This window comes from Halichondria panicea, chromosome 13 (genome assembly GCF_963675165.1).
Source record: "Halichondria panicea chromosome 13, odHalPani1.1, whole genome shotgun sequence".
Taxonomy (NCBI): Eukaryota; Metazoa; Porifera; class Demospongiae; order Suberitida; family Halichondriidae; genus Halichondria; species Halichondria panicea.
Genome location: NC_087389.1, coordinates 2,290,091 through 2,311,700, shown reverse-complemented (window position 1 = coordinate 2,311,700; position 21,610 = coordinate 2,290,091). Strand labels below are relative to the sequence as shown.

General features: G+C 40.8%; 5 protein-coding genes across 7 annotated transcripts in view; 3 read left to right on the top strand and 2 right to left on the bottom strand.

Moving 5' to 3' along the window:
- The first annotated feature begins 1 nt into the window (after window position 1).
- Window positions 2-5,045, top strand: LOC135345961 (coiled-coil domain-containing protein 77-like). Its single transcript, XM_064543421.1, has 9 exons — window positions 2-162; window positions 482-603; window positions 657-731; window positions 828-992; window positions 1,194-1,308; window positions 1,377-1,480; window positions 1,557-1,852; window positions 3,166-3,469; window positions 4,772-5,045. The coding sequence occupies exons 1-9, from the start codon at window positions 33-35 to the stop codon at window positions 4,925-4,927; spliced, it is 1,467 nt and encodes a 488-aa protein (XP_064399491.1). The 5' UTR covers window positions 2-32; the 3' UTR covers window positions 4,928-5,045.
- Window positions 5,046-5,188: 143 nt separating this feature from the next.
- Window positions 5,189-6,483, top strand: LOC135345968 (serine protease 23-like). Its single transcript, XM_064543435.1, has one exon. The coding sequence runs from the start codon at window positions 5,338-5,340 to the stop codon at window positions 6,373-6,375; it is 1,038 nt and encodes a 345-aa protein (XP_064399505.1). The 5' UTR covers window positions 5,189-5,337; the 3' UTR covers window positions 6,376-6,483.
- LOC135345954 (uncharacterized) lies at window positions 6,394-8,943 on the bottom strand. The gene is made up of 4 exons (XM_064543413.1): window positions 8,394-8,943; window positions 7,663-8,251; window positions 7,002-7,272; window positions 6,394-6,803 (listed from the first exon to the last, which is right to left on the bottom strand). Exons 1-4 carry the CDS (start codon window positions 8,892-8,894, stop codon window positions 6,533-6,535), a joined length of 1,632 nt encoding a protein of 543 aa, XP_064399483.1. The 5' UTR covers window positions 8,895-8,943; the 3' UTR covers window positions 6,394-6,532.
- LOC135345976 (B-cell receptor-associated protein 29-like) lies at window positions 8,914-14,186 on the top strand. 2 transcript variants are annotated; one of them, XM_064543446.1, is made up of 9 exons: window positions 8,914-9,053; window positions 9,110-9,230; window positions 9,291-9,391; window positions 13,282-13,429; window positions 13,485-13,614; window positions 13,703-13,781; window positions 13,840-13,940; window positions 14,038-14,078; window positions 14,110-14,186. In XM_064543446.1, coding segments are annotated over exons 2-9 (693 nt in total). In that variant the 5' UTR covers window positions 8,914-9,053; window positions 9,110-9,138; the 3' UTR covers window positions 14,111-14,186. The 2 variants fall into 2 exon arrangements, with proteins under 2 accessions (XP_064399516.1, XP_064399515.1); XM_064543445.1 differs by having other exon boundaries at window positions 8,915-9,053; window positions 14,038-14,186.
- A 106-nt stretch (window positions 14,187-14,292) lies between these two features.
- The window catches only part of LOC135345939 (dynein axonemal heavy chain 6-like), a 30,331-nt gene continuing 23,013 nt past the window's right edge, over window positions 14,293-21,610 (bottom strand). For both annotated transcript variants that reach the window (XM_064543390.1, XM_064543391.1), the window contains exons 67-84: window positions 21,265-21,551; window positions 19,140-19,266; window positions 18,928-19,074; window positions 18,602-18,766; window positions 18,325-18,515; window positions 17,955-18,226; window positions 17,829-17,891; window positions 17,649-17,749; window positions 17,491-17,595; window positions 17,328-17,442; window positions 17,141-17,262; window positions 16,440-16,610; window positions 16,308-16,394; window positions 16,163-16,255; window positions 15,999-16,091; window positions 14,729-15,055; window positions 14,561-14,672; window positions 14,293-14,513 (exon numbers count right to left, since the gene is read on the bottom strand). In XM_064543390.1, coding sequence (XP_064399460.1) covers window positions 14,410-14,513; window positions 14,561-14,672; window positions 14,729-15,055; window positions 15,999-16,091; window positions 16,163-16,255; window positions 16,308-16,394; window positions 16,440-16,610; window positions 17,141-17,262; window positions 17,328-17,442; window positions 17,491-17,595; window positions 17,649-17,749; window positions 17,829-17,891; window positions 17,955-18,226; window positions 18,325-18,515; window positions 18,602-18,766; window positions 18,928-19,074; window positions 19,140-19,266; window positions 21,265-21,551 — 2,682 coding nt within the window. In that variant the 3' untranslated portion in view covers window positions 14,293-14,409. The remainder of the gene's footprint in view (window positions 14,514-14,560; window positions 14,673-14,728; window positions 15,056-15,998; window positions 16,092-16,162; window positions 16,256-16,307; window positions 16,395-16,439; window positions 16,611-17,140; window positions 17,263-17,327; window positions 17,443-17,490; window positions 17,596-17,648; window positions 17,750-17,828; window positions 17,892-17,954; window positions 18,227-18,324; window positions 18,516-18,601; window positions 18,767-18,927; window positions 19,075-19,139; window positions 19,267-21,264; window positions 21,552-21,610) is intronic.

Below are 21,610 nucleotides of genomic sequence, written 5' to 3'. Positions count from 1 at the left end.
TATTTGTCACATGACCAATTTTTGTAATATTTATGAAGCGGGAAAAAATGTCTTTCTCAGACTCAACAGTGCTTTCTTTAGCGAATGACAGTGAAAATATAAGCATTGGAGAGTCTAGGAATGGGGAGAATGGAGTGTTTCCAACCGTGAATCAAAGATTAGGTGAGAAACTTTATGCGGCAGTGCTATGTTCTTGACTCCATCATATCCGTTGTGGCATAGATCTATTATTATCTACACGTTTTGCCCCTATCAATGTGATATCCTACTATCCACCTCCCATCAACGAAGGGTTTTTGAGCCTCAAGCAGTTGCACAAGGCAAGGTCAAATCCCTGGTAGGGTGCCAAAATTTCAGGTTAAATTTAAAGTCCCGAGGGGATAGTGGGGCAACACATTGATAGCGTTATTTAAGATGGCAAAAGTGAAGTGTATTTAATATTCATATTGTCACACAGTAAACCAGGTTTAAATCCTCACAGGATATTTGCGTCCCTCGAGAGAGCTACTTGAGTACTACCGTCAGAAAATATCTGAATATGACGGAGAGTACGACAAACTACTGCAGAGACTGGACAAGTACAAGTGTGCATATGAACATGTGGTATGTGACTGATTAATTGTTAATACTATAAGAATGCCCTATTTTCCATTTAGCATAAAAACCAGTGGGAGATCAGACAACGTGAGGATGAGATAGTCGAGCTACAGAAGGCACTGAGTGACATGCAGGTACAGTAATTTTTGCACTCCGCCATCCTCTGTATACTTTTGCTCACCAACAATGTCTTCTCCGTGCATGTACCCTTATCATTATTTTTTTCTCAGGTATTTCTGTTTCAAGAACGAGAGCATGTGTTGCGTCTGTTTGCTGAAAATGACCGACTAAAGATCAGAGAGCTGGAGGATAGAAAGAGAATGCAACACTTGCTCACTCTCACTCAGCCTGTCAACGGCGAGACAACCTACTTCCTCAAGGAGCCACCAGCTAAAGTAGATAATTGTATCTTATTGTCTGTTGTGCCCGTACTACATGTATACTGTGGCTCTATGCAAACAGCGCATTTGGCCTTGATTACAGGCCGTGAAAATACACAATTGAGCACTATAAATCATTGGTTATTGCCACAGTGTGTATCGATTATGTATGCGTGCCAGTGCGACAGTGATTCTATGATGTACCTCTCTCATCAGGTTATTATTCACCAACACAAGAAGCATAAAAGCAGTGAGCTAGACGGGAGGGGCCCAGGTGGACATAAACCAGCCTCCGTGCTTCAGAGAGGACATCAGACAGCTAAACCAGCAAGTTAGTGTACTGATTCTCTTGGTGTTCACACACCTACATGTACATATTGCACCTGTGCTTGTGTGTAGACGAAGTTAGTGACGAGGGACAAAGCGATAAAGAAACATTGCTCTTAACAGTGGAGGCACTAAAGGCACAACTTGAAGAACAAACACGTCTCTGTAAAGAGCAGGTAAGCTACATATCATTTGATAGGTATAGTGGACACATGTTTTCATTAAGTTGGGTTGGGATCAATTCTGCTCCAGGTGGATGCTCTTCTTGAGGACCGGAGAGTGAGGATGGAAGAGTCACAAGCTTTAACTGAGAGAGATACAGAGAGGATAAAAGGTCTCACAGATAAACTCCACACAACCCAAGGCATGCTCTATGACAGTACCAAGGATTATCTGGACCTCAAGTATCAGTACAGAGCCAAGGAGAGAGACTGGATGGCTGAGAGGGATCAGATTGTCCAACAACTGGATCACTACAGGGAAGAGTTGGACATCAGTGAGGGTGTAGACCCTATCCTAGGCCCACACGCAGATGACTCTACTCCTAGGTGAGTTCAGTATTGAGAAGAATTGCAGTCTACTCTGTGTTGTTCAATGATCCACAAAAGCATTTGCAATGTGAAAACTTGCTAGGATTGGCCGGGGGAAACACCAAAACGCGTAGAAACAATAAATCCGGCGAGAGCATAACTCTAACGCAGGGTTCTAGCTAGCAGAAAAATAAAGGGGGATAAGCTGACAAAACACAATGACAATGATGAGCAGACTGAGAGAAATACCTAGATCTAGTCAGTCAACACAGTATCTTCACATTAGACTTACTTCAGTAGCAGTATGTTCAGTAGTAGCCTCGAATCCACGCCGATTAAAATACGTATTTTAATCGGCGTGGATTCGAGGCTAGTTCAGTAGCAGCTCTACTGGACTCATATTGACTACATGTACTAGAAAGCTATACAGAAGTCTTTTAGCCTAAAAAAAAAAATTAAACATACACAGTCCTGACTCCATCTATGCATGCATTTTAACCATACATGTGTGATGGATGGAAGTACAGTCTATACATGTACTGCATGATAATTACCTTTCTAATTACAAATAGTCAATTGTGGTGTATCTATCAACACTTAGCTGTACATGTTCATGACGTTGTAAAGGATTGGAGTTACGCTCTCGCCGGATTCGCTTTTTGGTGTTCCCCGGCCAATCCTAGCACATTGCAAATGTTTTTATGGTATCCCATGCTTTTTTGGTATCAGATTGTCGAATGGAGAGGGTGGAGTTAGTGGGAATTATCTCTTCGTAAGTTTGCAGTTACTCAGATTTGTTTTTTCCTCGGATATTCAAAGGACCGGAGACTAATTACCTAATCAACCATGGTTGCAGCTATATTAACTCTTTCTATTTAGTCATGATTTATATGGTAGTAATTTACGTGTACATGCAACAGATGAGAATTTAGGAAGGAAGACAATAACTGAGTGCAACAGAGGAAAAGCTTATCAAGAACCTTATCTACTTATTTTCTTACTTTATTACTTGACTTGACTTGTCGATGAAGTGCGATGATAGTGCACTTTTAGAAATGTCTATGCATGTGAACGTTTTTTGAATCTCATAAACACACAATCATACAAAAGAATAGCTCTACAAACTAGCTGTGCGGTCAGTTTTCAGATGTGATCCTTCCCTGCAGATCGAGATATAAAAATTTTGTGAAAAGTGAAAAAAGCTACAGGAGTAGTGCTAATCAGTTAAAGCCGATACATTGGTTACAATGTAATACTTTTATGTTTTGAATGTCACTGTAATTTAAAACAGTTTGGGGGAGTTTTGTAAAAGGTACATGCTTTCCACCCAGGTGGCGAGGTGTTGCATCAGTGAAGCAGCTCCAGCTCCAGCTCCAACAGTCTCAGCAACTGGCAGACAACTATCGTGAGCAGTGTATCACTATGGAGGAGGAGCTGTGTAAACTGAGGGAAGAGACAGGGGCCTCCAAGGATCTTTTCCAACAGAGGACAGAGAAGATGACCAAGAGGCTTGGCTTGATGAACAGTAGGTATGATGCATTGGAGAAGAGAAGGGCCTTGGAGATTGAAGGATACAAAAATGATATTAAACTATTGCGGCAGAGACTTAAGGAAGTTGAAAGACAACTATTTAAGGTAGAGTTAGTTAATACACCCTACAATTATTATGCCTGAGGCCTAGCCGCACTGGGAATGCAACTGTGTGTGTGTATTTCAAGTGTAACTGCTAAACGATGGTACAGTAGAACCTCGATTATCCGGCCCTCCATTATCCGGAACCTCGATTATCCGGCTTGGCAGTTTTCTTTTTATCAGATTAAATAATTCAGAAAATGGGCGTGTCCCTAAAATGCGCATGCGCGTTGCAGCTGTTACCATGGAGACATGCCTGCTTATCTTCTGCGCATGCGCAGACAACCATGCGGCACTGCTGTTTATCAATAAAGTGGGTGGATCAAGGCGTGGTTTATCTATTCGATTATCCGGCATATTCACTTATCCGGCCTGCTTCTGGAACCAAGGTGTCCGGATAATCGAGGTTCTACTGTAGTGCAACAAAAGTATCAGCTTCTTTCTAACTACGCCACGTTTTCTTAGAATTTTAGTTATCTTGAGTTACATGTATGCTTGCAGCGAAGGCTGTTGCAGCATGGGAATGAGAAACGGAAGTACGTGTATGTCACGGCATTTTACATTAAATTTGATAGTATATCACAAAAATCCTTTGGTGCGCAAATGCACACACGAAATGCGTAACAGCAGCAAACATTTTTTCCGTGTACATAATTATTACCACTCCAGGACCTCCTAATACCTTTTACATGGTCCCGGTGGTTAGCATAATTTGGAAATGAAATACATCCTTGGTTGTTGTGAGGCTAGCTAGAGGTAACAAGAGTTCTTTTTCACACTTGCATATAATGTACGTATTGCCTTCACTCTTGCAATCTGTTCGCACAATAACCAACAATGAGAAAAGAGCTGCAAAGCTGTACTCCCAACCAGCAGCCATTGTGAATTTTTTTACTTCCCACCCTTTTTGATGTTTTGTTGAGTAATAGTTCCGCACTCTTTTCTTCTGGCAAGACTTCTGTTTTTCCAATCTCCCATAACAAACAAAACAATACATTGTGCCATGAGGCATTTAACACCGCAGTAGTGCAGTGCTTGTTTGCTTGTTATGTCAATATACCCGGTAGCAATGAATTGTTATCATAATTAATACTGCAACATTTTGCAAGCATCAAGCATAATAATAAATTATTATGACTTTGCAAAAATAAGATTGTAATAACATATTTTACTGGTACTTGTGCATGTATTTTTGAATCACAAGGTGTTAAATTTTCAGCTAATTGACATTTGGTACTGGTATTAACTGTAAATGGCTGCCAAGAATTTCATTTCCCAGTTATTCCTGCATGCACACACTTGTAGCTTACAATGACTTTGGATGGTGATCAGGACATGCAGATTCTCACACACGTCAAAAGAACGGCTACAAGATCAAAGAAGCTTGTCGGAGATTTACAGAACCTCAAAGCCAAAATTTACTCGCTAGAGAGAGACGTTCACCACCAACATGATCATTAGTATTAACCACCTTTGTACAAGATTATTTATCTTCCCGTTTCATGCACTTCTTTGCAACATTTTTATCCCTGTTTCTGTACTCCTTGTACGTGTCATTCGTAAAGTTATACAAACTTGAGCATAGTGACTAGGTACACTTAACTGTATTGTAGAGGATGATTATAATTATTGCCACCACACATGAAATGCTTGTGCAATACTAGCCACTCCCAAAGGATGTTTGTTTACTTCCGCCCATTATCTGCAGAACAAAAGCGCAGCGCCGCGAAATTTGATCAATATGCAGCTAGATCTAGCCATAGTTCTATCTATGATCTAGCTAAGGAACATTGAAGTAAACAAGAAGAGACCGAGTATAATATATATCTGTCCGTGTGTCGTGTATTGATCAAGGAAACAAGAGAGGAGGGATGACCTCTCTAGTTTACCACATTTTGCTGGCTCTCATCCCATCAATGGTACTGTCTCTACCCATGCTGAATTCCAATCAGACTGACTCGTACAATCTCAAGTTAGCCTGGGAAACATATTGGGTGAACTCAGGAAAGATTGATTCTGAAGAAGTTATTCTGTCTTTGCCGCAATGGACACTTACTCAGTCCAATAAGTTACTGCACTCTTCGCGTCTGACCCGACACAAGAGAGTTGTTTTTGGGGATGATGATCGAGTGAGAATTGACCCTGCTACAGATGGAGAGAAATTCCCTTACACAGCAATCATGAGAGTATCAACCGGCTGCTCTGGCATAATGGTCTCCAAGAGCCATATACTAACTGCTGCCCATTGTGTGCATGATGGTCAACAATACCGACAGTCTGCTTTGTTTTTCCTCCGAGCCGGATATCTTCAACCGGATGGTACTACGAAATGGGGCTATGTCAAACGCTTTTTTGTGCCCTCTGGATGGAAAGATTTATCTGAATCTAAACAGCATGTAAACAAAGATTGGGACGATTACGATGTTGCCATTCTCGAACTAGCCACTGATATGGGAGACGAAAGAGATTTTATTGCTCCTGGATTAAGCGGAATGTTTTGTGATGGTAAAGTCATCACGCATGGTGCAGATTCTAAAGTTGAGTACGTTAGCTTCCCAGATGACAAAGAGACTAATGCGTACTGGTATGTTCAGACCAAGATTGATACAGAGTCTCCCCATTTGATATATTTCCGTGGTGATGCCTGGCATGGTTCTTCTGGAGCAGGACTCTACACCTGGGACTACAATGAAGAGAGCAAGAAATATGAGCGAAGAGTAGTAGGTGTCCTCTCAGGGAACAGAGACGCTGAACCGATTGCTAGTGTACAAGGAAACTTCAATGTTGCTGCACGATTGAACCCAGCAAACTTCCTGCTAGTGTGTCAGTGGATTGGAGCTGAAGACAAGTGTAAAGAGAGGTACAAGAAGTACTTAGATAATGATAGTTCAAAGACGCTCTGCTCTTAATTACTCAAAACGGTTCACTTTCGTACAAGTGTATATCATTTAATTCGAATATAGTTGCATGTGGAACCACAAAGACAATATTGTGTTATATCATTTAATTCGAAAATAGTTGCATGTGGAACCACAAAGACAATTGTGTGTGTGTGTGTGTGCATGTCTACAATTGATATTGTTTTCTATCCTGGCTACCAAACTGAACATAGCCAGATGTATTCTCAGGCCATGACATCTTTTGCTCGACGATCGGATTGTAGATACTTGGTTGTTGAACTGGTTGAAATACGTTGTAGAGGGAGTACGGTTTATCAAGAAGCGTTTCTTGAGGCATCCATAACCGTAGTTTATCCAGGAGAGCTCCAGGCCAAAAAGCATTGTTGTCTGGAAGTCCATGATCTTTGTACTTAAAACCTGGCTTTGATCGGATGCGTCTACAATGTTTGGGTGTGTGCAAACAAAGCATTTTATAAAACATGCACACATCCTCCCAACAATGTCATAATAATTGTAGTGGGTAGCCCTAACAGTCGCGTATAGTAACGTTGGCCTATAATTATGTTTACATGTATAATATTTTGCAGCATGCATAATTATAATTATTATGTGTTGAGCGCAGTGACACAACTCACTTCGTTAATTTCAAGTATTCATCATAAGTTAGCCAGCAATCAGTTTTTGCTTTCACTCTTGCAGCCCCAGTGGGTAGTCTCATAAAGGTCGCTTTTCCTTTTCCCCTTAGCTCCTTGTAAGCTTTGCCGAACCCCTCGTATGTATCTCTCTGTTTTATTTGAGCTTGTTCCTGAGGAGATTCGGCAAAATGTCTAGAAAGCAGTGAAAGCCCAGCTTGTCGTAACTCCCCTAGACATTCCTGCTTAGGCTTGTCCGGTGGACTAAGCAGAGCTGTTTCGTGTGTGTGCGTGGTTAAAAACAAGTGCCTGGTTGAAAACAGTACAGTATTGGATTATATAATAGCAACTAATGAGTAATGACCAATAAGTACGATGTGTCTACTCTAATTAACCCGAGGACGCGCCGCGCCGACTCGGGTTATAGTAGTCTGTCAGTCTGTTTGTCGTTTTGTGTATTAATTCTGAGTCTGCTCACCTGGATGCGATTGCTAGTGCAAAAAAGCTAAGAATCTTGAACCTCGTTGGCCTAGATGTGCACTTGACTTGGACTCGAGGCTGTACAGACTTCATTAAACCCCAAATTAACGCAGAGGGTTTGCAGTGCTCTAGTTATACAGAAATTCGTGGCTATTACATGTAAGCAGCATGCCACACATTTTACCTTTCTCAGCCATTTGCCAATTAAGAATGATTCCGTTTTCTTTGCAGTATTTGATCAATTTCGAGAATTGCATCACCTCCTCCTGCTTGTAGTGTTTAGCCTTGGTTCCATGCTCTCCCGTGAGTGTGCCTGGAGCTCCGTGCTTTTTTTCCAAATCTGCAGCTCGTGTGATCCACACATCTTCACTAGTGACAGGCTCCATTTTGTCAGTTTCATCCTCCACAAATAATAATTTTGATTCCAGTGATTCGAAGTGTTCTTCAATAACTACTGAAATACTTCCATTAATGAGCTGTTGGTAATCCAATAGCCCATTGTCTGTGATCTCCAATACTTGCAACAAAATCTCGATAACCGACTGGCTCAAGGGTGCTTTTATTTTGTTCAGTACACTCAGCATTTCAGAAACGGATATGTATCTGTTATGTGCCTTGTCAGCGGCTGCTAGTAAGGAAATGAAGCGCCTTCTCTTAGCTGCAAGGAATTGTTCTAGATCTGAGATCTCCTTGATTATTTGTCGCTTGAATTTCAGTAGCACTTTTTGGGGGGTAGGTGATTTAGATGTTTCTTCTGAGGTGTCAGATGGAATCTGTAAAGATTATTAGCAGCGTTGAATTACATGTAAGACAAAAATTAATTACTCTTGTGGAGACAGAACTGTTTATACATGCTTGCATGTGCACATATATTTACGTCATGTATTAGATGTACGTGTATGTATGTTTCCTTACTTCAGAAATTTCGACCTCAGGTTTTGTATTTGCTCTGTCTTTCTTTTTTGACTCATTCCTCAATCTTGTCAACAGAGAAGTTTCTAATGGAGTTCGCTCTTTTGATGTTAGCCATCTCTCAGTAGGTCCAAGGCTGTCAAGGTCATGTCTTAACACTTTCCTGTCAGCAATCCACTTACGATATTTACTCTCAGATTCAGAAAGCTTGACAGATGGTTCGGACAGTGACTTAACTAATCTACCGTATGTTCTATCGTACCGTTCATGTGTCCTGCCATCGAAAGATGTGTTTAGCAGTGTATGATGAATCACACCACTTTGAGAGGCATCTACAACTCTACGACGAGCATTAAAGGAACACCCTCCAAACAAATGGGTTCCAATGCGATGTAGATGAGATGGTACGAGATCTCTTTGCCTGTAGCGAGTGAGCTGATCTTCAATTGGGAGGCTCTCAATTGGAGGCAAGAACAGTCTTCTAAGATTGTACTCGTATGTCATTTCTGCAGCTACGGTGAAGACTTGTTTGTCTCCATGGAAACGTATTTCACTTCCTGGGCGTTGTCAACAATGACCTTTGAACTCAACAGTCAGCAAAAACGTAGTGTAAAGGCCAGGCAGGATCTAGGAATCGATCGTGGATTGACTTGGATATCACACGTAAGTGTTGATCTATTGCATGACTTTTGCTCACTAATTCTGATGCTCATTTATAGTCAGATTCTAGATAATTCAAAAGCCAATCATGAGTTTACAGTGGACTGCTGTGGCCGCATTCCTCTATGTGGAAATTGGCCTCACTTTGCTACTGATCTTACCCTTGCTGAAGCCGTCCATGTAAGAAGTTGTCACATTGCTGTAGTTGTTTAGTTATTGTGTATGTTTTAATATCTATAGATGGAAGTGGATATTCAGTCGCAGCGTTTTCTCTGCTATTCAACCCGTATGGACGACTGTGTACTATGCCATTCTTCTTGTTTTGGTTGTGCTGTTCATCGGTAAGTTATTAGGCCAATTATACATGTTTCACCGACTTTCATCAACAGTTTAGGCTTAGTACGTTTCGTGGAAGCGGAAGCCAGACCCAAAAATAGGGTCTGGAAACCGGTAACAAACACATATTAATATGAATAATTAAGGGAGTGGTAGGATACTTTCTGCTTCTTGGGTTTGGCTTCCCCAAACCACACTCGTAAGTAAGCTGTGGTAAAAAATTAATGAGCTAAGGTGTGGGTGCATGGCTGTAGGTTGTAATGTGCCTCGGTATGCATAATGCGCAAGCAAGGTATACGGTAGTGTGTGTGTGTGTCTGTCTGTCTGTCCATAGATAGTAGAGGATTGGAAATGCAGGCAATTAGCACTATTTCACAACAGTCTGTGTTGCAACCTCAATTATAGCTGCGACCATGGATGTAGCTTAAGCTTGCAATAAAATGTTTATGCACTAATGGCAGTTTCTGCTAAATTAAAAGCTTGAGCAAGCTTATGATCAATAATAAGCAATCAATAAAAGGTATAAGCATTGTCTAAACATAATTATACTTGAATTATCAATGTTCTTCCAGTGATTTATCAGTCCAAGTTCTTTCTAAACATAATTATACTTGAATTATCAATGTTTTTCCAGTGATTTCTCAGTCCAAGTTCTTGCCACATTGACACTGCGCTAACAAAATCAGAGCATGAATAGTGATTTTCAAAATCTAATTGCAATAATATGGACATTGATAATATTGCATATTGCCGAGTCTCAAATATAAACTCAATTTAGTTATGGAGAAGCTCCCCCGCAAAGATGGCTAGTGGAAATCAACAAATCGGCCAATAACTCAAGAAGTATGATATCCCCACTTTAAATAAATAGCTGAAGCAATAAATACCATCATGTACTACTACTGTGATCATGCATTTACAATAGTCATAAGTCAGTTCTTACCCCACAAATAAAAAAGAGAAGCTAAGTGTTGTAAAATCTTCTGCACGTGCTACCAAGAGTGAACATGACTTCTAGCTAGTTATGCCTCGGTGCGCATGCGCAAGCGAGGTATACGGTAGTGTGTCTGTGTGTGTAGACTGTTTCAGCTGCTCAAGGATCAATGAAGTGCAAGTAAGAGTTTCTATAGGCTTCTAATCATGTTTTCTTGGCTTGGTATTTGTGGATTTGCAAAATAAAACTTCGTTCTCGAGTTATGCCTAGTTTTGCTTACTTGGAATGCCATTGCAGCCTTTTCAGAAGAGTCCGTAACAAAAACTTGTTCACCGAGTGTTGCTACTCTACTTAGTAGTTAGCTCTGCACTAGAACGCTAGCTAGCTCTGCACTAGAACGCTAGCTATTGATAGCTTCAAGAGTGAGAAGAGAGCTGCAAAGCTCTGCTGACTTGCAGCCATTAAGACTTGAACTTGAACTTTTGGCGTCGATCATTACCCACTCTTTGAGTTTCCCTGTGATTCTGGATTCTGCATGCAGCAAAATTAAAAATGTTCATCATGATAATTATAGTGTATAAAAGCTGGCTATTAGTAGCTTTATGTTATGTAGCTTTGGCACCTCTCCACCGAGGCATCAGCACCTGCGGTGCTTTCATTTCATTTTGTGCCTAGCCATACCTCAAGACAAATTTTAGGGCTATTCATACATTTACTTACCTAGTATCCTATCATTTGCTTCTTTTCAATCTTGACTTCAAAACCAGTAAAATCACACCTCAAGGTGTCTATTGATTGCTGCACGCACTGTCCAGAGGCCTTACGTTGCAAGCATAAGCTAACGTGATCCCGTTTCCAATCCCCTTCCTCTACTATCTATGGTCTGTCTGTCTGTCTGTCTGTCTAGACTGGTACACTGCTCAGGGATCAACAAAATGCTTATTGGATTCTTGTCCGGTTTTCTTATTAATTTGTGGATTTGCAAAATTAATATGCTCTGTTCTCGAATTACGCTAGCCTCGTTTCTAGGCCGCTCACAAAGGAGAAAGACGTCTTTCACTAGAGGAGCTGGAATCAAGGCTAGAGTTATGCCTACTTGGAATGCCATTGTATATAGCCTTTTCAGAACAGTGCATAGCAAACTTGTCTATGGAGTATTGCTACTCTACTTAATTAGTTCTGCACTAGAACGCTAGCTAGTGGTAGTAGCTGCGAGCTTTATTAGCTTATGCAGTAGATTCTCGTTAATTCGGTCACCCTTGGGATAGTGCAGCTTGGACGGAATATAGCAAGGTGGCTAGCATTTTTTTTTTTTTTTTTACCGCTAAAAACGACCTTACCTCGAATTAATGACTAATTTTGCGGTTCTGTCTAGACAATAAGTTGTAGTTAGAACATGGGCATGAGGTATCTATGTGTTATAGTGTCCCAAAGCTCGAGGGCGTAGCCCGAGGGATGAGGGACACTATAACCATAGATACCGAATGCACATGTTCTAGATCCCAAAACCTATTGGCCACTAGAAATGCACTAGCTTAGCAACAGTCAACCTACATAAACAGCCAACCTAGCAACTGCATTATTTCTTTTGAAAACTATAATATCTGAATTTGGCATCTCTGTGTCTCTACTAAATCTGTGGTCTCTATTCAAGTCAACCCTGTTCCTCCACCTCAGTTTATTAAATGGACAAAATTATAGTCCTGGACCTAGCTCCACCCACAAAACGGAAACATCCAGCTCCTCCCCTAGTTTTGCAGCAAACAACACTTCCCAAGAAAGAGCGGCTCGTACTACTCTCACATAGCGAAAGGAAGACACCTAAGCTAGAATTTGCAGCAAATAAGCCCAGGAAACGATCGAGCGGTTAAATACTACTAATAATATAATTATAGTAAATACTACTTTTTAACAAAGCCAAAGGAAGAAGCCAAAGCTAGAATCCCAGCACTTCCATACATCCAGCTCCTCCCCCATGCAGCCTTGCAGCAAAAAAGTACAGCACACTGCCCAAGAAACGAGCGGCTCCTACTACTCTCAAACAAGGCCAAAAAATACTCTAGATCTTCTCTCTTCCATTCTAGTTCTGTTATTATGTTACTAGACGAAGCATCTACCTACAATAATTTGTATGTGTATCTTCTTGTAAATAAATGACAATAAAATGTATAATGTTGTAGTTTGTATATAGCCCAGAGCAATCTATAGTACTGGTACTATAGCTCATAGTTCCCTGCTAAATACGCTCAAATGGGATCTAATGAATCATGCATTCTGCTCTCTATTTATTATCAGCCAAACCACACGTCATATCCGGCCGTAATAAACTTGCATTGAAAACCTATGTAAATTGGGGCAGCCAGTACGGCCAGTGTACGGAATAGCGAGTGGCCGCATTTTAGGTTACGTTTTGTACAGTAAACATAATTATAGCTAGCAATCCATACCAAACCAAATTAATATCCAGGTGGCCGTACTTCAGAGAGCCGGAATAGCGAGAGTGTATTATTTTTAGCTGTTTCATGCAGCAGCCATTAATTTTACGGTCTTTGAACTTTTGGTAGCAACGATCATGCATGGTCGATCAATTTAATAGTTGGGTAAAATTAAAGCTTTGGTGCCTCCGCCTCCATCAAGGCATCAGCACCCGTGGTGCTTTCATTAATCATAGATTTTCACAAAAAGAGACCATGCAGCTTTCATCCGTGTAGCGTGCATGTAATTAAGTTGTGTATTACTGCGGGCGTACTGGAATTTGTACAGTGAAGCAAGTGCAATTAATCCCGTATCACATCCTAGACTAGTATAATTGCACGTTGCGTCAAAGACAATTCAATTGACAGCGTCCAAATAATTAGCGAGTAATCACACGGGGAGCTTGCATGTTTTCGAATAACAGCCAACGATTAGATTTATATATTGCACTTGTTAATAATTATACTGCTTCGAATTGTGTTTTAGACTCCATCCGTATCATGAGGAAATATGGAAACGAGCTCCCTGAACACCCTGGAGCGTTAACCCTCGATGCCAAGCTAGACAGGCGTCTAAATGAATGTCGAGGACAAAGAAATTTCTACATCACTGGATTTGCCTTGTTTCTCATTCTGTAAGCTGGAATTTATGCCTACATTGTTACTACAGGCATCTCCATGCATGTACAGTGTCATCAGACGTTTGATCACGATGCTGGGTAACGTGGCTACACTGGAAGCCTCACACACTGCTACTCTCAGACAAGCGCAGGCTGCTAATGCTGAGCTGGCCAGGCGCATAGATAAGGAATCCTCTGAGGTATTATACCCTATAATAATGGTATTATGTTAGACAATTAGATAGTAAATACTATTATTGGCATGATTACTTACAATAAAAATTCCAGGCAGGAGACAAACAAAAAGAAGGAAAACCAAGTGGAGAAGAGGTTAAAAACAAGGAAGATTACAAAAAAATGGAAGATGGTATGTATGCAATCAAGAGTAGATATATGCTATTTATGCAGTAACTATGGTATCGTAGACCTGAAGAAAACGAAAGCTGACCTTGAAGCAATGAAGAAACAGGCAGAATCGACCAGTGCCGAGTATAACAGACTTGCAGAAGAGCATCAAAAGCTATTGGTGTGTTGATAATCTACTTATATTGAGTGAATTGTGTACACACAATAAGTTTTGTAATGATGTGTGCGTATTATCATTGTATACTTCACTCCTGCAGAATGACGTAGAGAATAAAGACGAGAACAAGAAAGACCAGTAATCAAGTGGCCTAGTTGAAGACAATGTCATAGAACCAATAATATCGAGTGATTTGTAATTTGTAACATTTTTAGTAAGTATACAGTGAAGTATCTTATAACGGACTGATCGAGGACTACATGTACATTCAAGGCAACAAAGTAGTTATTGCATGGAAATTTGTGCCACGAGCAGTTTAATTGGGCCTAGCTTGTAGTAGAGAGTGATCTCATGCTGGCAATATGAAAATAATGGTAATGTATACCATAATAACCTCACTAATTCAGTAAAGTGGCTGCTGTAACATTAATTGACAAAGCGGGTACACAAGCGATATAAATTATGCAGTTGTTCATTCACTGAGCTGACAGAGCAATGCTGCTCCTTTGGCAATCCAATAGTCCTGAGACTCTTTAGATGGAAGTTGAACGGCCACCACAAAGTTAGTGGAGTGTCCTGTGTTGATACCAATAGCTAAACAGAACACACAGAGCATTACATACCTGTGGTAGACAGCATACCAGCCCTGGCTGCAGTTTTGTATAAGGGCGAGTTGTAATCACTAGGATCCACTACATGATTCCGGCGGGGCTCCATACGTATCATAGGCAAACTCTACAGGAAATTTACTATGGTAACCACATGTTTAAAAAGTCCTTTCCATGGCTTACCGCATTCATTTTTCCAGCAAGAGAATCTACAACACACATGCTGTCATCATCCCATCTCATAGCCTCCATAAACAGTCCATGAATTACAACGCCATCTTCAAAACTCTCTAAAGCGTCATCCAGCTGACCCTCCCCCCCCTTTTGTGCTGCATCATAGTAGTCTTGTTGCCACCTATACACTTGTAGTGGAGTGAACTTGAAGGCCAACTCGTCAATAGGAAGGTTGTATTTCCTAGCGTGGTTCTGTAGTGTACCAGTGAGGAAACCTTGTGGGAAGAAGAACCCTGACATCCAGAATGACTTGGGGTGTCCTTGTGTTATCCAGTGCTGTATAATTATGTTGTCAAGGTAACAAGCATGTAAGAAAAGTCATACAGTCCCTTCCGTGTTAATTTTTAGTACACTGATACATTTTGGTAAGGAAAATCCTCGGTGCGCATGCGCAAGTGAGGTATATAGTAGTGCGTCTGTGTGTGTAGACTGCTACAGCTGCTCAAGGATGAATCAAGTGTAAGTAAGAGTTTCTATAGGCTTCTAGTCATGTTTTCTTGGATTTCAATTCGTGGATTTGCAAAATAATGTTTGGTTCTCAGCTATGCCTACTTGGAATGCCATTGCAGTTTTTCAGAAGAGGTAGCAAATCTTGTTCACCGAGTGTTGCTACTCACTTATAGTTAGCTCTGCACTAGAACGCTAGCTATTCGTAGCTGCAAGAGTGAGAAGAGAGCTAGCTAGCTGCAAGGCTTCTGCTGATGCAGCCATTCATTTTAGACTTGGACTTTGGCATTGATCGTTTTATCAACAATCATGGTTGATCGTTATCCACTCTTTGAGTTTCTTGGATTCTGCTGGCATGCAGCAAAATCAACCATGATATATAATGTCACTGTGTGTATAATAGTAGCTTTATGTTATGTAGCTTTGGCACCTCCACCGAAGCATCAGAACCTGCGGTACTTCATTATAAATACAGGCAGCTCGTCGATCTCATGCTATACTTTTTATAATTATTAATAGGTTTCGAATGCGAATGATGTACAAGCCGAATTGCAATTTACATGACTCTTAATAGCATGTCTTTCAATTGTGAAAACTCGCAATTCACAATTGAAAGAATCTCGCATTCAGTACATGTACGGTATCTATTACGTACATACACTGTACCATGCAGGATTTTGCAATGTTAGAGGTGAACAGCACAATAGTTTTAAATGTGGGTGTGCCGCCTATAATGATTGCTACATAGCCTACTGACAAAAAAATAGCTCACCTCAATGAAGTGCAGCCTAAGTACAAGGTCTTTCACCCAAGAGCTGAGAGGTTTCATGGATGGGTATGCTGCATTTGCCCACATTCCAGGGACCTACGTATTATGTATTATTATGTCCACCGTGCAGGGCATACACAGAATGTTGAGTAGATTTATTGGTGTACCTGGTTATTGATAAAACTTGTGTAAACTCGTTCCAGCTCCTCGGACATGACTACCAACCCTTTGATAGCTTTTTGAATATCTCGAAGAGAAGCCTGCATATTATTAAATTAAAATCAGCTGGATACATTAAGATAATCTTTATACCTTGATCACTTTAAGGAGTTTATTGAATCTGTCCACCTCTTGGGTTAATACAGTAGCTAGCGAGTTGAGTTGACCGTTTTCACCAGGCTACAGGTGTATATGTACACATGTAATTGATGAGCATGCACATACCTCAAAAATTTCTGGGAGGGCCTTCTCAATATCCAATTTCTCAGGGATTTTCGATAGGATATTGTCAGCTAGTTCATAAACAATCTCATCACTGGTTTTCCCTCCCCCACTGCTTGCTAGTCGAGGCTGCACGTCCAGCACTGTGTTGACCAGCGTGTGAGTCTCTTGAGTCTGCACAGGCGTGAGCATTTCTTGGATACATGCATGTGTACGATACAATAATTATAGCAATTGGCTGTACTGTATAAACATTAGTAGTACAGTAGAACCTCGCTAATCCGAATAGAGCGGGACCAGACCCCATCCGAATACATGAAATTTCCGGATTAACAGATGTCATTAATTGATTATGAATATCATTAACGAAGACACTTTTGTACGTGTATTATGATATTACTGTGGCCAGAAGGGAAGCTGCTAGCTAGAATAGTCTTTATCTCAACTTTCTCTCCAATACAGTGAGTCCTCTCTTCGTTTTCTTTGCAGTGGCCATTGTCTTGAGCAGTTTATCAATAAAATTATTGCTGATTCAGCTACATGTAAGCAATTTACATTGCGCATGCGCAGTAATCCATTCTACTGACTGCCCCTCCTCTTTTTCAGTTTGCCATTTTGTCCGGATTTGCGAGGTTTCGGATTAAAGCTGTCCGGATTAGCGAGGTTCTAACTGTACTGGTACATTGTACGTACATACACTGTACCTGGAAAGCAATGTTAGCATTTTCGTGCATACCAAACACCTCTGGCTCGTCACTGTATGGCAGGTTCTCTATGTAGTCTCTGTATGCTTGAATAGTCTCGGCATCAGGAGCATAGTAGACACCTGTACATGTGTACAAAATATGCTCAGTGCGTGTCATCCATAACATCAAGTAGTGTAAAATTCACCTGATGGAGAGTACTTAGCATTTGATTCTAGAGCAGGAGGGGAAAAGAATCGTTTGAGCATAGTCCTGAGGCAGCGTTGATCCCAGGAGTCAGTCACACGTCCTCCATATGTGATCTAAATTATCTGCAGTTCAAACATTTACTGCTGACACAAGATGTATACCTCTCCTGTAATGAAAGCCAGTGCATCCCAGGGTATATGTCCGTCTTCCAGGAAAATTCTCAAGTTGTCCAGTGCACACTCTCGATCAGAATCATTGAACTCGTACTAGATTGAGGAATAATCACAGTGAGAAAAAGAATGGAGTACGTCTAGCATACTTTGATGTTCCAGCCTAGTGGTCCAAACTTCTTCCTCTCCTGGATAATAGCATGGAAGAAGCACAAGCCAAACACAAGCTGCCGCCACGTTGTTCCAAGGACTAATATTAGTAAAAAGAGTAAAATTAATGTATACAACATAATTATTATAATGACATTGGATGAAACATGTGGACTCACTATGATCTTCGATAAATGATGATTGGAAGTCTGCATATGCTCTCCTTACATTGGTACGTAGACCTGCGAGTCAAGCCGGCGTACATTTTATGGACTATTAGCTACATGTACATGTATATCACAAACCTTTGGGAGGCTCGTTTGTGACTTTTACTGAGTTCTGCAGCACCGAGACAGGGAAGCACTTGTCAGGCATGGAGCTGAGATAAAGCCTGAAGTCCTCATGAATGATAGCGTCAGCAGCTAGGAAACCCTTGACCATGGCCTCCATACGCAACATCCAAGAGGCTGCCAAGTGACAGTTCTGTAGGAAGATCCAATCCCCGCTTTTAGTGGCATTAGCAACCATTTTCTCAGCCACAGGCCCTTGGCCTTGTCCAAGGGAGATGGCGTGGATCCTAGGAGAGCAATAGAGAAAAGGGCATATAAGTGATACGTAGAGTGAAAGTGTTTTGTGCATACTCTCAAAACTGACTAAGTAAAAACGCCAACATACTTCTCCATGTAGTTCATCTCCTTGGCAAACCTCAGGAAGGCACTCATTGGGTCAGAGCCAGATGAAAGAACAAACACAAGGGGTGTGGTGTTTGAGGTGTCCTCATATAAAGTCGACAATTTAACAGGAGGACTTTCCACAAATTGTGGTCCAAGGTTGTCCGACACAAAATCAAAAACAGCAAATAGAACCTGTGGGGAAACCAGAAAGTTATTAGATTTGTTACATTTCAGCAGTAAAATTAGAGATACATGTAAGCAACTGTAAGCATGGTTACCTTCTCTTCCTTAAAACACTTGACCATAACGAGTTTCTGGAAACTGGTGAGCCTTTCGTTCCAATGGCCTGTAATTGGAGGGGTCTCTTCTTCTTCGTGGGGGGGTTGGGGAGATGGAGGATTTGGCGTAGAGTACCCATCCCAGTCAGGAGGGTTGGCAGAAAGCTAATAATAACAACACTAATTTATTCATTGCTTGATCAGAAAACTTTGGCAAGAAAACTAGACTAGAAGCCTATAGGAAATAATTATTACTTTTACCACAGTTATCGTCAAACCCTGCTTTTACATGCGTACCCAGGCATAATTGACCATGAGGCACTTACCTCAATTCTTCCAATTTTGCAGCCAACTGGTGTACAAACAATGTCTTTTAAGATTCCCTTAAAGCAAGGCAGCTCGTCTTCCATGTCACAGCATGTGTCCCATATCTGCTGAGTAAGCCATGGGATGTCCGGTGTCTCTGGACGTTCCTGCAGGTGTTATCAGCACGTCCACTTACATAGCAAGTTGAGTGATTTTATACACACGTATGTACCTTATCAACTGCTGCTGAACCCCGTAAGAAAAAGTTCCATTCAGCATTTGTGATGTCACCATTTTGCCTCATTATGTCAGCACAGAGCATGAAGGAGAAAACCAACTTGTGCTTTTCAAAGAGACCTCTACACACCAGAGAAAGAATAGAAGTTCAATACGTCTATAAAAGTAAATTATGCTGTTACTTTATTACCAATCAGATGCCACTTGGGTGTTTAGCGGGGAATTATGAGCGGTAACTAAAGATTACTTGGATGAGGATACAAAACAATTAATGATGTAATGTTGCAAGCTGCCCTGTGCTAATGCTTCTCGGTATGTTTGCTTCACTCAGAATGTTATAAGAAGAGGTAATAAAATTATTGTTTGCAATTAATGAAGACAGAAGTCTATATCTGATAGTTTGATGAATGACCTTCAAGGATACGGATAGAAGCATGTACATGTACAAGTCATGTAGATCTACAATGTAGAAGTACTTCCTACCAATGATAACAAAAAGGGGGTGGATCTGCAATGAGGTCACAGCTGCATGATTCTGTTTGTAGCTAGCTCTTTTCTGATTCTTGTACATGTAGCTATAAAAAGAAGCTAGCGCTTTAGTGAAAGGGTAACGAATAGAACGTTTGTGCAAACAGATGATGCTACGAAACATTCTGAAGAAACTTCAACAGCCTTCATGCACTGTACTCGTGTTTGTGCTAGTAAGAGAGAATTGAAACACAAAAGTAAAGTAGTATCTAAAACTAGAGCACTGAAGTACAAACCCTCGGCTGTTGACATGATAAATAGAACTAGAGGAGTGTTCAGTTACACAATAATAAGACTTTTAATAGAGACCGGTAAAGGATCACTTCAGCTGCAAATGTGTAGCTCTACCTCGAATAAAGGTCGCATGTAGAGATAGCCAACATGCAAGTTCAAGCTTCTTAGCTTTTGCTCACTTTTATACAACAACAAAGCTTTAATATCGAAATCTGCCACAACAACTTGTTGTGTGGAGGCTATCCATGCTGTAAACGCAGTGCTATGGCATCCAGGTAAGTAGACTCACATGTCACACACAAACCAACAGACTACTATGCCCGTGGCCACCCACGCGGGCCTCGGATAAAAAGAAAAGAATAATTATCTATCTATAACTGAGAAGAAAATACTTGTGCATGTACATGTATGCATCTACTATTGTTCTATTGTATAATTTATGGTATCATTGTAGTGTTTTGTGGCTTACAAGAAAAAGAAGTATTCTGCCAGGATCTGGTTTAAAATGGATTCTCTCACATGTAGGGATAAGCGCGCATGCGCATACATCCACAGGAATAAGGGCACGTTGCAAGAAGTCAAGTTCACAAATGGCTACTAAGTACAGCTTTGCAGCTCTCTTCTCATTTTTGCAGCTACCTATAAGTAGAGTAGCAATGCTCTATGGACAAATTTTGCTACGCACTCTTTTCAAAAGGCTGCAATGGCATTCCAAGTAGGCCAGTATTATTTTGCAAATCCATGAATTAAAATCAAAGAAAACATGACTAAATAATACTTACGTTCGGGTTCTACTAGCCCTGAGGGCTTCTAAATCATGTGGAAACTTCCTAAACAGTGTCTAAGCATTTTAGATCATAGCAACCATGAGTATCTAGCCAATCAAATCTTTGCTACATGATTTTCTAAGTAAAGTACATGATTTTCTGAGTAAGTACATGATTTTCTAAGTTGGATAAAACACTTCCTTTAGCCAATCAGATTGCAGTATTAATGGCAAACATGATCTAAAAGCCTATAGACTTGCACTTCATTGATCCTTGTAGCAGTCTACATGTACACAGACACACACACACACAAACACACTACCGTATACCTCGCTTGCGCATAGGCACCAAGGCATAATGATTATGGTGCTAAATGTACATGTAGTTAGCCAATGAAAAGTGGGATCTAGCATTCGGTACTATTAATGTTGCTAGTTAGCTCTAGTTGGTCAGTTAGATCATGGGCTACAGTGTAATAGTGTCCCAAAGCCTCACTATTACATACCTTCCTAATAGCAGCGCATAAAGAATACGGATATTCAAGTTATGGGCAGTCAAAACAGTGAATATCTACAACACTCTTTTGTGTACCTGGCCACATTAGTGTAGACCGTACTGGTAGTGTTCTTGAGCAGGATATTTAGCCGCACTTGTAGATCAGACGCCTTCTCACTCAGCTCAATACAGGTGTTGAACAGCTGGTTGAAGTACTTGAGTGAGTATTGGTACATAGGGTCCACCTCAGCCAACGTGGCCACAACAAAGTACATCACAGAGCCTCTGGTAGCCACTGTACGATACTTCTCACGAGCAGTAGATATCTCCTCTTCTGTTAGCTCAGCCTCGGCTAGACGCTTGGAGATTTGACCAGAGGTGATCTTTAGAGTATAAAATAGTATGTACATTTGTATTCTGTAATCACGTTATTATTTCAACA

What these genes read in the sequence shown, in the direction of transcription:
- LOC135345961 (XM_064543421.1), top strand. Translation starts at nt 33, where the DNA reads ATGAAGCGGGAAAAAATGTCTTTCTCAGACTCAACAGTGCTTTCTTTA. An exon ending in AACCGTGAATCAAAGATTAG is followed by an intron (nt 163 to 481) that starts GTGAGAAACTTT and finishes AAATCCTCACAG; the next exon opens with GATATTTGCGTCCCTCGAGA. An exon ending in AGTGTGCATATGAACATGTG is followed by an intron (nt 604 to 656) that starts GTATGTGACTGA and finishes TTTTCCATTTAG; the next exon opens with CATAAAAACCAGTGGGAGAT.
- LOC135345968 (XM_064543435.1), top strand. Translation starts at nt 5,338, where the DNA reads ATGACCTCTCTAGTTTACCACATTTTGCTGGCTCTCATCCCATCAATG.
- LOC135345954 (XM_064543413.1), bottom strand. Translation starts at nt 8,894, where the DNA reads ATGACATACGAGTACAATCTTAGAAGACTGTTCTTGCCTCCAATTGAG. An exon ending in CTGAGGTCGAAATTTCTGAA is followed by an intron (nt 8,252 to 8,393) that starts GTAAGGAAACAT and finishes TAATCTTTACAG; the next exon opens with ATTCCATCTGACACCTCAGA. An exon ending in TTGGCAAATGGCTGAGAAAG is followed by an intron (nt 7,273 to 7,662) that starts GTAAAATGTGTG and finishes CACACGAAACAG; the next exon opens with CTCTGCTTAGTCCACCGGAC.
- LOC135345976 (XM_064543446.1), top strand. Translation starts at nt 9,139, where the DNA reads ATGAGTTTACAGTGGACTGCTGTGGCCGCATTCCTCTATGTGGAAATT. An exon ending in TAGATAAGGAATCCTCTGAG is followed by an intron (nt 13,615 to 13,702) that starts GTATTATACCCT and finishes TAAAAATTCCAG; the next exon opens with GCAGGAGACAAACAAAAAGA. An exon ending in AAGAGCATCAAAAGCTATTG is followed by an intron (nt 13,941 to 14,037) that starts GTGTGTTGATAA and finishes TCACTCCTGCAG; the next exon opens with AATGACGTAGAGAATAAAGA.